The sequence below is a fragment of the Oncorhynchus gorbuscha genome, linkage group LG02 (genome assembly GCF_021184085.1).
Source record: "Oncorhynchus gorbuscha isolate QuinsamMale2020 ecotype Even-year linkage group LG02, OgorEven_v1.0, whole genome shotgun sequence".
In the NCBI taxonomy this organism is placed as follows: domain Eukaryota; kingdom Metazoa; phylum Chordata; class Actinopteri; order Salmoniformes; family Salmonidae; genus Oncorhynchus; species Oncorhynchus gorbuscha.
The window spans coordinates 56,855,465-56,867,894 of NC_060174.1; the positions used below are offsets into that span (position 1 = coordinate 56,855,465).

The 12,430-nt window shown below is 44.7% G+C and overlaps 1 protein-coding gene across 1 annotated transcript in view; it reads right to left on the reverse strand.

Annotated features, from left to right (window-relative positions):
• Positions 1 to 11,875, reverse strand: part of LOC124005090 (rho guanine nucleotide exchange factor 15-like) — a 51,688-nt gene extending 39,813 nt beyond the window's left edge. Inside the window, exons 1-9 of the mRNA XM_046314027.1 lie at positions 11,806 to 11,875; positions 9,966 to 10,548; positions 8,429 to 9,520; positions 8,224 to 8,275; positions 8,015 to 8,079; positions 7,281 to 7,453; positions 7,052 to 7,135; positions 6,650 to 6,810; positions 6,202 to 6,354 (exon numbers count right to left, since the gene is read on the reverse strand). Coding sequence (XP_046169983.1) covers positions 6,202 to 6,354; positions 6,650 to 6,810; positions 7,052 to 7,135; positions 7,281 to 7,453; positions 8,015 to 8,079; positions 8,224 to 8,275; positions 8,429 to 9,520; positions 9,966 to 10,548; positions 11,806 to 11,814 — 2,372 coding nt within the window. The 5' untranslated portion in view covers positions 11,815 to 11,875. The remainder of the gene's footprint in view (positions 1 to 6,201; positions 6,355 to 6,649; positions 6,811 to 7,051; positions 7,136 to 7,280; positions 7,454 to 8,014; positions 8,080 to 8,223; positions 8,276 to 8,428; positions 9,521 to 9,965; positions 10,549 to 11,805) is intronic.
• Positions 11,876 to 12,430: the final 555 nt, after the last annotated feature.

The following is a 12,430-nucleotide window of genomic DNA, read 5'->3' on the forward strand; positions in this document are numbered from 1 at the left end:
GCTACCGGGCTATCTCCGTTTCAGAGTAGTCTGGGGTACCAGCCTCCTCTGTTCTCGTCCCAGCTCGCCGAGTCCAGCGTTCCCTCCGCTCAGGCGTTTGTCCAACGTTGTGAGCGCACCTGGAGGAGGGTGAGGTCTGCACTTTGCCGTTACAGGGCGCAGACTGTGAGAGCCGCCAATAAACGTAGGATTAAGAGTCCTAGGTATTGTCGCGGCCAGAGAGTGTGGCTTTCCACTCGTAACCTTCCCCTTACGACAGCTTCTCGCAAGTTGACTCCGCGGTTCATTGGTCCGTTCCGTGTCTCCCAGGTCGTCGATCCTGTCGCTGTGCGACTGCTTCTTCCGCGACATCTTCGTCGCGTCCACCCTGTCTTCCATGTCTCCTGTGTCAAGCCCTTTCTTTGCGCCCCCGTTCGTCTTCCCTCCCCCCCGTCCTTGTCGAGGGCGCACCTATTTACAAGGTACGAAAGATCATGGACATGCGTTCTCGGGGACGTGGTCACCAGTACTTAGTGGATTGGGAGGGTTACGGTCCTGAGGAGAGGAGTTGGGTTCCATCTCGGGACGTGCTGGACCGTTCGCTGATTGATGATTTCCTCCGTTGCCGCCAGGGTTCCTCCTCGAGTGCGCCAGGAGGCGCTCAGTGAGTGGGGGGGTACTGTCATGTTTTGTCATTGGTTATCATGTCTTGTCTCTGTGCTTCCCTTCTATTCGTTTCCCTCTGCTGGTCGTATTAGGTTCTTTCCCTCTTTCTATCCCTCTCTTCCCCTCCCTCTCTCCCTCTCTCGCTCTCTCTCCTTATCGTTCCGTTCCTGCTCCCAGCTGTTCCTCATTTACTCTTTTCACACCTGTCCCCTATTTTGCCCTCTGATTAGAGTCACTATTTCTCCCTCTGTTTTCCGCTTCTGTCCTTGTCGGATCCTCGTATGATGTTCGCTGTTCTGTGTCCTTGTCTCGCCCTGTCGTGTTTTATCTTCTTCAGATGCTGCGTATGAGCAGGTGTCTTAGTCTGCTACGGTCGGTGCCTTCCCGAAGCAACCTGCAGTCTATGGTCGAGTCTCCAGTCAGTCCTCGCAACTACGAGTGGATTTCAGTTTTTCCTGTTTTGTTTTCTCCTTGATATATCCAGGATTATTACTTTTGTCATATACTGGAATAAAGACTCTGTTTTCGTTAAGTCGCTTTTGGGTCCTCATTCACCAGCATAACATAGTCATTCAACTGAGACTGCTCTTCTCTGTATCACGGAGGCGCTCCGCACTGCTAAAGCTAACTCTCTCTCCTCTGCTCTCATCCTTCTAGACCTATCGGCTGCCTTCGATACTGTGAACCATCAGATCCTCCTCTCCACCCTCTCCGAGTTGGGCATCTCCGGCGCGGCCCACGCTTGGATTGCGTCCTACCTGACAGGTCGCTCCTACCAGGTGGCGTGGCGAGAATCTGTCTCCTCACCACGCGCTCTCACCACTGGTGTCCCCCAGGGCTCTGTTCTAGGCCCTCTCCTATTCTCGCTATACACCAAGTCACTTGGCTCTGTCATAACCTCACATGGTCTCTCCTATCATTGCTATGCAGATGACACACAATTAATCTTCTCCTTTCCCCCTTCTGATGACCAGGTGGCGAATCGCATCTCTGCATGTCTGGCAGACATATCAGTGTGGATGACGGATCACCACCTCAAGCTGAACCTCGGCAAGACGGAGCTGCTCTTCCACCCGGGGAAGGACTGCCCGTTCCATGATCTCGCCATCACGGTTGACAACTCCATTGTGTCCTCCTCCCAGAGCGCTAAGAACCTTGGCGTGATCCTGGAGAACACCCTGTCGTTCTCAACTAACATCAAGGCGGTGGCCCGTTCCTGTAGGTTCATGCTCTACAACATCCGCAGAGTACGACCCTGCCTCACACAGGAAGCGGCGCAGGTCCTAATCCAGGCACTTGTCATCTCCCGTCTGGATTACTGCAACTCGCTGTTGGCTGGGCTCCCTGCCTGTGCCATTAAACCCCTACAACTCATCCAGAACGCCGCAGCCCGTCTGGTGTTCAACCTTCCCAAGTTCTCTCACGTCACCCCGCTCCTCCGCTCTCTCCACTGGCTTACAGTTGAAGCTCGCATCCGCTACAAGACCATGGTGCTTGCCTACGGAGCTGTGAGGGGAACGGCACCTCAGTACCTCCAGGCTCTGATCAGGCCCTACACCCAAACAAGGGCACTGCGTTCATCCACCTCTGGCCTGCTCGCCTCCCTACCACTGAGGAAGTACAGTTCCCGCTCAGCCCAGTCAAAACTGTCCGCTGCTCTGGCCCCCCAAAGGTGGAACAAACTCCCTCACGACGCCAGGACAGCGGAGTCAATCACCACCTTCCGGAGACACCTGAAACCCCACCTCTTTAAGGAATATCTAGGATAGGATAAGTAATCCTTCTCACCCCCCCCTTTAAGATTTAGATGCACTATTGTAAAGTGACTGTTCCACTGGATGTCATAAGGTGAATGCACCAATTTGTAAGTCGCTCTGGATAAGAGCGTCTGCTAAATGACTTAAATGTAAATGTAAATGCAACAAGCATTATCAAGTGATATCCTCGTACAATAAAAAAGGGGGGCAATGATATTAGTAGCAAAGTGGAATTTACAATTTTTTAAAACTTAGATAATGGCTATGAGGGTATAATAACTTTTATGAAAACTACAATCAATATGCATACGATTGCTCTGGTGTCAGTCTGTGCACCAAACACATTTGAGAAAAACTTTCACGGCTCATTAACAAATATTTTGCAACAATTGCATGATTTCAGACTGATTATTGGTGGTGATTTTAAATGCTGTATGGGATCATGTGCGTAATAGAACTGGACCAACAGAGGTGAGAGACCAATGACTATCAACTATGGCGCTATGGTGCTAGGCTCATGAAATCACAATTATTGACCTCTGGCTCTCTTAATCCTACAGCCAGAGATTTATATTTGATTAATTGAGACACCCCAATAATCAAATATATGTATTCTTCTAAAGATCTGTTTGATAACATTCAAAATGTTGGAAATATTACCCACTGCTTTATCTGACCACAATGGTATTTTATGCAAAGCCTCTCTTGGTGAAATCATCAGCTCATGTCTCAGATGGAGGAGCAATTATCTGAATTCATTGATATAAGCAATGACTGTTCAGTGTCCTCAAATACTGTGGGATGCAGTCAAAGGTTTTATTATCTCATACTCTACCTTATATTAATCTAATTTTAACAATGCAAAATTACTGATTTGGAATTTAAATGATCACCACTAGAAACAAAAATGCACTCTGACATCTCCACAAGCTATTCTTGATCAGTAGACTATCAGAAAATAACTTAATTATTCACATAGACACTGGGCAGAATCTCAGTTTCCTAAAACACTTCTATTATTTTCATGGGTCTCGCCCAAGCCTTCTATTAGCCTATTCTATTAGACTATGAGCCAACCAAAACTTTAAAAATATAACTTCAAATAAATCAATGGACGGCATCATACACTGACCCAGTATTAATAAATTCAACATTCCGGGACTTTATATAGATCTGAGATCCCACATGATAATGATAAATGTATCTCCTTTCTCCGTGACTTGCAACTGCCACTGCATCACCCTGATGCTCATTCCTGCAACACTAGAGGCACTTGTTACTCCCTATTACTCTGATTTGAACTAAAAAAAAAACTAGCCAAACAATGAATACCAGGAAATCACAGTTATTTGTATCTTTTTAGATCAACTACTTCTAGACATTATTCATTATTTCAGTAATAGGGGCTCCTTCAATAGAGACGTGAACACTGCTATAATTTCACTTGCTTTATAATTTGTATGGGTCTATAACTACTGCATCATCTCCATCACCTACGTATATTTTCATTAGACACAGAAAAAGCGCCTATAATGGGGATTGTTATGGTTCGTCCTACGACGTATGGGAATGGGTGAACAATTCATATGCATGATCCAAGTCCTTTATACCAATCCCACTGCCATGGTATCAACTGGCAAAATATGCTCATCCCACTTCAACATAGGCAGAACTTGTTGCCAAGGTTGTCAGAGTTCTTTGGTATTTGCTTTATCCCTAGAACCGCTTGTGTGCAAGTAGTCCGACAGTCCGAACATTATGATCCTATTACTGTACTTGGCACAGACCACCACATGCTGTATCTCTGTATGCAGATGATAAACTGCTCTATGTTGGCAATGCACCTCAGTCATTACTTAACCTTATCAGCGTTTTTAATAACTACAGCTTTATATCTGGGTATAAAAACTGGACAAAATCTGCTCTTTTACCCCTGAACTAGGCAATGTGTAATTCACAGCTGCCTCGAAGCATTCTCAGAGTCCAGCATTTCCGCAAACTGGAAATAGAAATCTATCACTTCTTTCTAATCGATAGTCAAAAACAACTTCAATTACCATCTTAAGAAGCAGAGAGTCTGATGTGGAAAGATGGGAGCAAATGCCAAACTCATTCCAGGCTCAAGACTCGATAATTAAAATGAATATACTGCCAAGAATCAACTTTTATAGTTCTTCTTAGATCCTTCTTTCACCACCATCAGTATGTTGGGATAGGCTACATTCATTGCTGCCCAAATTCATTTGGAAAGAGGAACTCATATTAAATTCTCTACCCTTCAGTGGGAAAAAATGTGCAGGTGGACAAATCTTATTTTACGCCCTCTGTATTTATGGCTAAATCCAAATACCGCTGGTGCCCCCTGGAGGAAAATCTAGTTGCCCCTCACAGACTCCAAGACATAACCCATTCTGATATCCCACTCAAACACTGCAAACTCAAATTTGGCACTAACGTTTCACAACTTATTTCAGTCTGGCACCTGTTTGGAAAACATATCTCTTTTCCTCAATGGTCTCAGACATTACTGAAGGCTACTGTTTCCGTGCATTACAAGACCTACAGAAACATTTTAACCTAGCTGGCACTTCCTTTTTCTATTACTTACAGCTCCGTTCTGCTTTGCATGCCTATGGGGGAAAGAATTCTCTATATACCCAACTCACAAATTGTTTATTCAATACACAGGGATTTATTTCAAAATTACATTGTCTGTTAATTAAAATTACCCACAATGGGTACCTTCCCATGCTTCTTGGAAGAAAGAACAATCCATGCGTACTACTGTAATCAATTGGACTAGAGCGTGATCCAATATATAAATTGCTTCAAGAATCCCCGATCATCAAATAAAACATTACAATTTTGCCCACTGCACAACAATCCCCAAATTGCTCACTGTGCCCTCAGGGGGCTCCTGGCAATTTTTTTCATTTCTGGAGATGTGTTTCATCCTGTTTCTCTGACATAATGGGGAGAAATGTACCATATTCACCATATATTTTACTGTTAAATGATGACACTACTTTGGACCTGTCTCTGAAGCAGTGACACATTTCTCTGACTGGGTTAACAGCAGCCAAAAAATTATAACCTAAAGTTGGTGTGCTCATTTTTCAAACAGACATCAGTGTCTGCTGTCATTCAAAGACATTATAAACATGTAAATATCTGTAGCACAGGCTAGTGAAAGAAACATGACAGCTCTTTCATCAGCATATGACTCAGTAAGATTGCTAGCATGAACTACTAATCTAACTATTAGTTAGGGAAGTCCTGTGAGTGGGGGGGGCAGGTTTGTCTTGTTCTTGTTCCGTCTGTTTATTTGTCCATGTGTACTTGTTTTACCAATAACAATAAAAACATTTGATGACAAAAAACAAAAAAATATGCTGGAGTACAGAGCAAAATGTGAAAATGTTACTTCACTGTCCAAATACATGAGGGAAGTTGTAATTTAAAATGTGGCTCTATGCTCCAGCAAATGTTTTGTATGAGGTGACAAAAGGTCACCTTTTATTTAAGGGTATTTTCATACATATGTTTTACCATTTAGAAATGTATTTAGCCCCCGAAGAAGCCATAAGTATTTGGACAAATACTCTTATAGTATCTTTAGTTCAATATTTCGTCCCATATTCATTGTGACTCTACAAACTTGTTGGAGGCATTTTAAGTTTGTTTTGGTTGTGTTTTGGGTTATGTTTTCCCGATAAATAAATAATTTCAAAACTCAGAAGCACACAATCCATAAGTACATGGGCCTTATAAGGTGTGGTGGGTAAATTTATTTACTCACACGAGGGAGCTGTAGGCCCTCTCCTGGTAACCCTGGTTACGGATGTAATCAATGTAGACTGAGAAGTCGTACAGGGCGTATTGGTGGATGATGTCACACACATCAGTTATCAGAATGTTCTCATCGATCCTACTCAGAAGATCCTTCAAGAACCTGTGAGAAGAATTTGAGAGTGAGGGATGTTTCAACTTACATAGGTTGGATCTCTCTTTCTTTACAGTCCCCTGTATCATCCCTTCTCCATTCCCTCTCACTCCGTCCCCCTCTCTCTCCAAACCCTCTCCCCCATCCCCTCTCTTTCCAACCACTCTCCTTCTATCCCCTCTCCCTCCATCCCCTTTCTCTCCATCCCTTCCCCCTAATCCACTCTCTTTCCATCCCTTCTCTTTCATCCCCTCTCCTTCCATCCACTCTTCCTCCATCTGTCTGTTTTCCAGACATCATTTACCTCTGGCTGACCTCATACACATGGAGTATGTTGGAGAAGAGGGTCTTCTTGTCATGGATCACCAGTGTGTCATCAAGGTCCCGACACATCAGGAAGTGATCAGTGAGAACGTTCAGTGAGTGGAGGTACGAGGCTTCCGATGTCAATACTTCAAACATGCTCTGATAGAAAAAACATTTGTGAAATTGTTGAACTGTTAAGAAAATGTTTCACATAGGAATTTGGTACGGTAAAGGACTGGTATAATGTAACTGACAATATAACTGACTACTCCCCCCCGCTCCTTTCCTCACCCCGTCCTCCCATCCCCACCCTTCTTCTTTCCCTTTCCTTCCCTTCCCTCCTTCTCCTTCCCTCCCTCCTCCCCCTGCCCTTCCCTCTTTCCTCCGCCCCTCCTCTCACCTCCTGTCTCTGCAGCTCCTCTGGACTGAGTCTCTCCAGGATCCCACTGTCTCTGACCACCGGTAGCTCCTGCCACAGTGTGACCTCCGCGGAGTCAAAAAAAACAATCATATTTGAGTGCTGGCCTTTTTCATTTTTATGTGATACATTTTTGGTTCAAAACACCCTTTTTGCTTGTTTACAGAAGAGGATTTAGAGTTGAGCACTCTCATTCTTCACTGAGACTGACCTCTGCGGGGCCATTCCTGGCCCTGAAGAACTGGCCCTTAGGGGCCCCTAAGGACCCACCGCCCCTGAGCCTCATATGGAGGTCCACGGTGGCCCTGCTGGCACTCCGGCTGATGCTCTGGAGCTGGATCGCCTCCTTGATGGACTTAGCCTGGTAGATCTGGTACAGAGGTTCTGGGAGGGGAGGGGGTTGGCAGTGGTGGGGTGAGGTGAGGTGGGGGAGCAATAACAAGGGAGGAGAGTGGGGGGGGGGAGAGGGCCAGGGAGAGAGAGGAAGAGAGGATAGGTAAAAAGATACACTGAGTAAACAAAACATTAAGAACACCTGCTCTCTGCATGACAGACTGACAAGGTCAATTCAGGTGAAAGCTATGATCCCTTATTGATGTCATTTGTTAAATATGCTTCAATCAGTGTAGAATAAGGGGAGGAGACAGGTTAAAAAATGATTTGTAAGCCTTGAGACAATTGAGACATGGATTGTGTGGGTGTGTCATTCAGAGGGCGAATGGGCAAGACAATATTTAGGTGCCTTTGAACAGGGTACGGTAGTAGGTGCCAGGTGCACTGTTTTGTGTCAAGAATTGCAATGCTGCTAGGCTTTTCACGCTCAACAGTTACCTGTGTGAATCAAGAATGGGTGCAACTCAATATGTGTTCCTATTTGGTGTATATGGTGTATATTGTCTCCGTGTTGTAATATCAGAAATAAAACAAAACCGAGAGACTCTGTACCGTCCAGCCTCAAAGGTCCCCAGTCTGAGGAGATCCTCCTGGGACTATCTGCCTGTTCCTGTGGCCTGTGGAAACACAATGCTGAATGTAAAACATATTTATCAATCTTTTAAACGTTTGAGATGATTCATAACATAGACGTAAACACATTTATGGTGTTTGTGTTGTACTGTATGTTGAGAGTTGCCACTATGGCAGCGCAGACTTACTCCTCTACGTCCTCCCCGTCTACAGTCACCCAGTCATCCCTAACATCAGCATCTGGGAGGGAAAGTGGTGATTTCATCTGGTTTCTAATATTTCTCCATTGATTCATTATTGAATTGTGAGAATTATCCTCATATAAATAGAATTTCTAGATTCATAACCAAATCAACCATATAATCCATATTTATAAGTTCTTCCCCTACCAACCTGTGGATGAGTGTCGGCTGAGACAGCTAGGGCCACTGGGCTCAGGGTTAGGTGGAAGAGGTTTCATTGGAATCTGAGGTCTGAGTTGAGGAGGGCGGGGCATGATGGGGCAGGGGAGAAGGCAGAGATCATGTAAAACAGGAAGTGGAGGCAGAGGTCGCAGGATTGGCTGATGGGGGTTGCCATGGGAGATGGAGGGAGGAGTCTGAGGGGAAGGGGTACTCTTCTGGATGTCTGACTTTGAAATTGAGGTTAGTAGGCCAGAGAGAGAGGACGTGGACATGCTCTGGAGATTATCCTTCGGAGGAGAGGGATGCTGCGTCTTGTGCATCAGTGGAGGTTTCATTAGGCGTGGGAGTGGGGGTGGATGTGATTCTTCTCTGTCAGACATGGGCATGGCCTCATATGTAACCTCATCATATGTCTCAGTTTTGTTTTGAGGGGGTTTGGTGTGTGAACTGTGCTGGTGTGAGCTGTGCTTGGTGTTTGAGCTGTGCTGTCGTGTGCTATGCTGATATGAGCTGTGCTGTGAGCAGATCATCAGGGCCAGGGAAGATTCTGCGTTGGATGATGTGTTATGTTTTGAAGGGAAGGATCTCTGGCTGTTATTCTCGCTGACCTCGTGAACTCTGACCTCTCTGTGCTCACTGAACACAGCAGCTGTCTCTGTCTGGCACCCTGTCTGACTTTTCCCCCCACGCTCTTCTGCTCTGAAAGATCCCAACATTTCTTCATTCACCTCCTTCCTCTCTCTCTTCTGGTCCTGATTCCCTCGTTTTTCTTTCTCTTCATCCCCTGCCACTTCTATGTAGTCATCTTCATCCTCTTCCTTCCCCTCCTTCACCACTCTCTTCTGGTGCTCATTCCCTCGTTTGTCTTTTTCTTCATCCCCTATCACCTCTACATAGTTATCTTCCTCTTCCTCCAGAGGAACCCAGACTAACTTCATGCCAGTTCTCCTCAGGTGACAGATGCACTGGCACTGTGTCATGTTGCCATGGTGACCACTAGGGGTGTCTGCCGAGCCTGTGGTTTGTCTGCTCTCAATGGTAACACACACAGGCGCTTCATCCACCTCACTTCCATCGGGAGCTGAAAGAGAGTGTGTGTTATTGTGTTGTGACTGTGAAATACAATGTGCTTGTTTGTTCATTTGTTACTTATTTAGTGCAACATTATTATATCAAATAATCCATTCCATGTGAACCTAACCTCGGCACCCAGAACCTCGGCATCCTAACCTCGGCACCCAGAACCAAATCTCCCGCTACTCAATTTTTACATTAATGTCATAAGAGACTACTTGGAACATAAAACAGATTCTGTACGTCCGAGACATGATCGTTTTTTACTCTTTCTCTTCCTCATAGACATATGGACATGGATATATAGGAACATCAATATACCACAAGGTTTTCTCTGTTCCTTCATGTGCAGGAACACACCCTTTTCATGTATTCATTGTCAGAAAATAGTGCTGACTACTAATCATTTTACAAAGGAACATTCTGAGGTTAAGAGATGTGACTTGGCTTACCTGATCTGTTTCCTCGTCCATGTCCAGGTGTGAGAAGGGTGCCCAGATGGTTGTCTGTCTTCTGCCCCAGGGGCACGGCATCACTCTGTGCTGTGGGTTGTGCTGTAGGTTGTGTGTGAGGGCCAGAACGTGGCTTTCTCAATGGTACTGGAGGTGGTATGAGGCTGAGTTCCACAGTACTCATTATTATAGCATCATAGTCGGCCTGCTGGGCCCTTGTCTGTCCTCTGTTACTGTCTGCCTGCTGTCCGGCCTCTGTCCTTGTACTTGTCCACCCCACCACCCCACCGTCTCCCTGCTTTGCCCCAGTCACTGTCTCTGCCCCTGCCTCTACCCCTGTTCTTGTCTCTAGTCCTGCCTGCCCCATCTCCTGGCTGCTGAACTTACGCACAATCCTCTTCACCTTCCCCTCCAGTAGTTGATGTTGTTTCCTCTCCTGGCTCCTCTCCCCTGATGGGGGTTGGTTCTGGTTCGGGTTTGGTCTGTTCTGGTTTATGGTCTGGAAGTGGTTTGGGATGTTTGGCCCCAAGGATTTGAGGTTAGAAGGCTTTGGGGGAACGACGGATCTGGGTCGAAGTCTTGACTTCATTAACAACAAGAATATTGATAAAACTTTATTATCAAAGCAATTCTTCTTATGACTCACCACTATTTGTTACTTTTACACTGAACAAAAATATCAACACAACATGTAAAGTGTGGTCCCATGTTTCATGATCTGAAATAAAAGATCCCTGACATTTTCCATAGGCACAAAACGTGTATTTCTCTCAAATTTGGTATATACACAAGCTGAATAAACAGCATGATGATTACACAGGTGCACTTGTGCTGGGGGGCAATAAAAGTCCACTCTAAAATGTACAGTTTTGTCACACAACACAATGCCACAGATCTTAAATTGCCAGATAATCTCATGCCATCAGAGCAGTTGCCAGATATTTGAATGTTCATTTCTCTAACATAAGCCACCTCCAAAGTTGTTTTAGAGAACTTGGCAGTACATCCAACTGGCATCACAACTGCAGACCACATCCGGCTTCTTCAAATACAGGATCGTCTGAGACCAGCCATTCGGACAGCTGATGAAACTGTTGGTTTGCACAACTAAAGAATCTCTGCACATATCAGCGTTGTGTGGGTGAGCGGTTTGCTGATGTGAACAGAGTGCACCCATGGTGGCAGTGTGGTTATTGTATGGGCAGGCATAAGCTATGGACAATGAACAAAATTGCATTTATCGATGGCAATTCGAATGCACAGGGATACTGAAAAGGAGTGGGACAACAATCCACAGGCCACAATCAACAGCATGATCAACTCTATGCAAAACAGATGTGTTGCGCTGCATGAGGCAAATGGTGGTCAAACCAGATACTGACTGGTTTTCTGATCCACGCCCCTATTGTTTTTATGTATCTGTGACCAAAAGATAAATATCTGTATTCCTGGTCATGTCTAATTCATTTATTTCAATTGGCTGATTTGCTTATATAAACTGTAATCCTTGAAATTGTTTCAAGTTGCTTTTATATTTTTGTTCAGTGCAGCTGAAACGGGCCTCCGCTAATTACTACCCCCTAATCTTTGAAATGCGACATAGATCAGCAAGGAAAGTAAGTTAACTCCCTTGTAGTGATCTTTGACACAGGAGAACTCAATCACTTTCATAAAATGATCATTCAGCAGAAGCGTTTACCCAAAGCATCATAAATAACTGTCAACATTAACAGTGACACTTTCAGTATGTGAAGTTGAACCATGAAGTTGAATAGGGTGCCATTAGGGACGCCACAATGACTTTGATGATAATTAGTAGATATTATTAATATTTACATACCACGATCATGTCTTTTCCTGCATGCAGTCCTCTGTGAGACTGAGAGTGGTGTGCTGTAGACTACTTTCATTTTACAGTGGGCCAGATAGGGGGTCACTTCTGCATTTTGTCTGTAGAATTACCCCGTACTCTCTTAGTCATAGGGGAAGTCCTTAAAGGGGAAGTTCACCAAAAAACACTTCTGGGCCCTTTATAACAGTTGCCTGGTCGTTTTTCAGTTCCCCAGACAGTTTTTAGGGTCATTGCTTGAGTATTTAGATGTACGGTGCATTCAGAATGTATTCAGACCCCTTGACTTTTTTCACATTTTGTTATGTTACAGCCATATTCTAAAATGTATTAAATATGTTTTCCCCCTCATCAATATACCACATAATGACAAAGCAAAAACTGTTTTTTAGATATATATATATATATACATATTTAATAATATATATATATTACATTTACGTAGGTATTCAGACTCTTTACTCAGTACTTTGTTGAAGCATCTTTGGGAGTGATTAAAGCCTTGAGTCTTCTTGGGTATGATGCTTACAAGAATGGCACATCTGTATTTGGGAGTTTCTCCCATTCTTCTCTGCAGATCCTCTGAAGCTCTGTCAGGTTGGATGAGGAGCGTCGC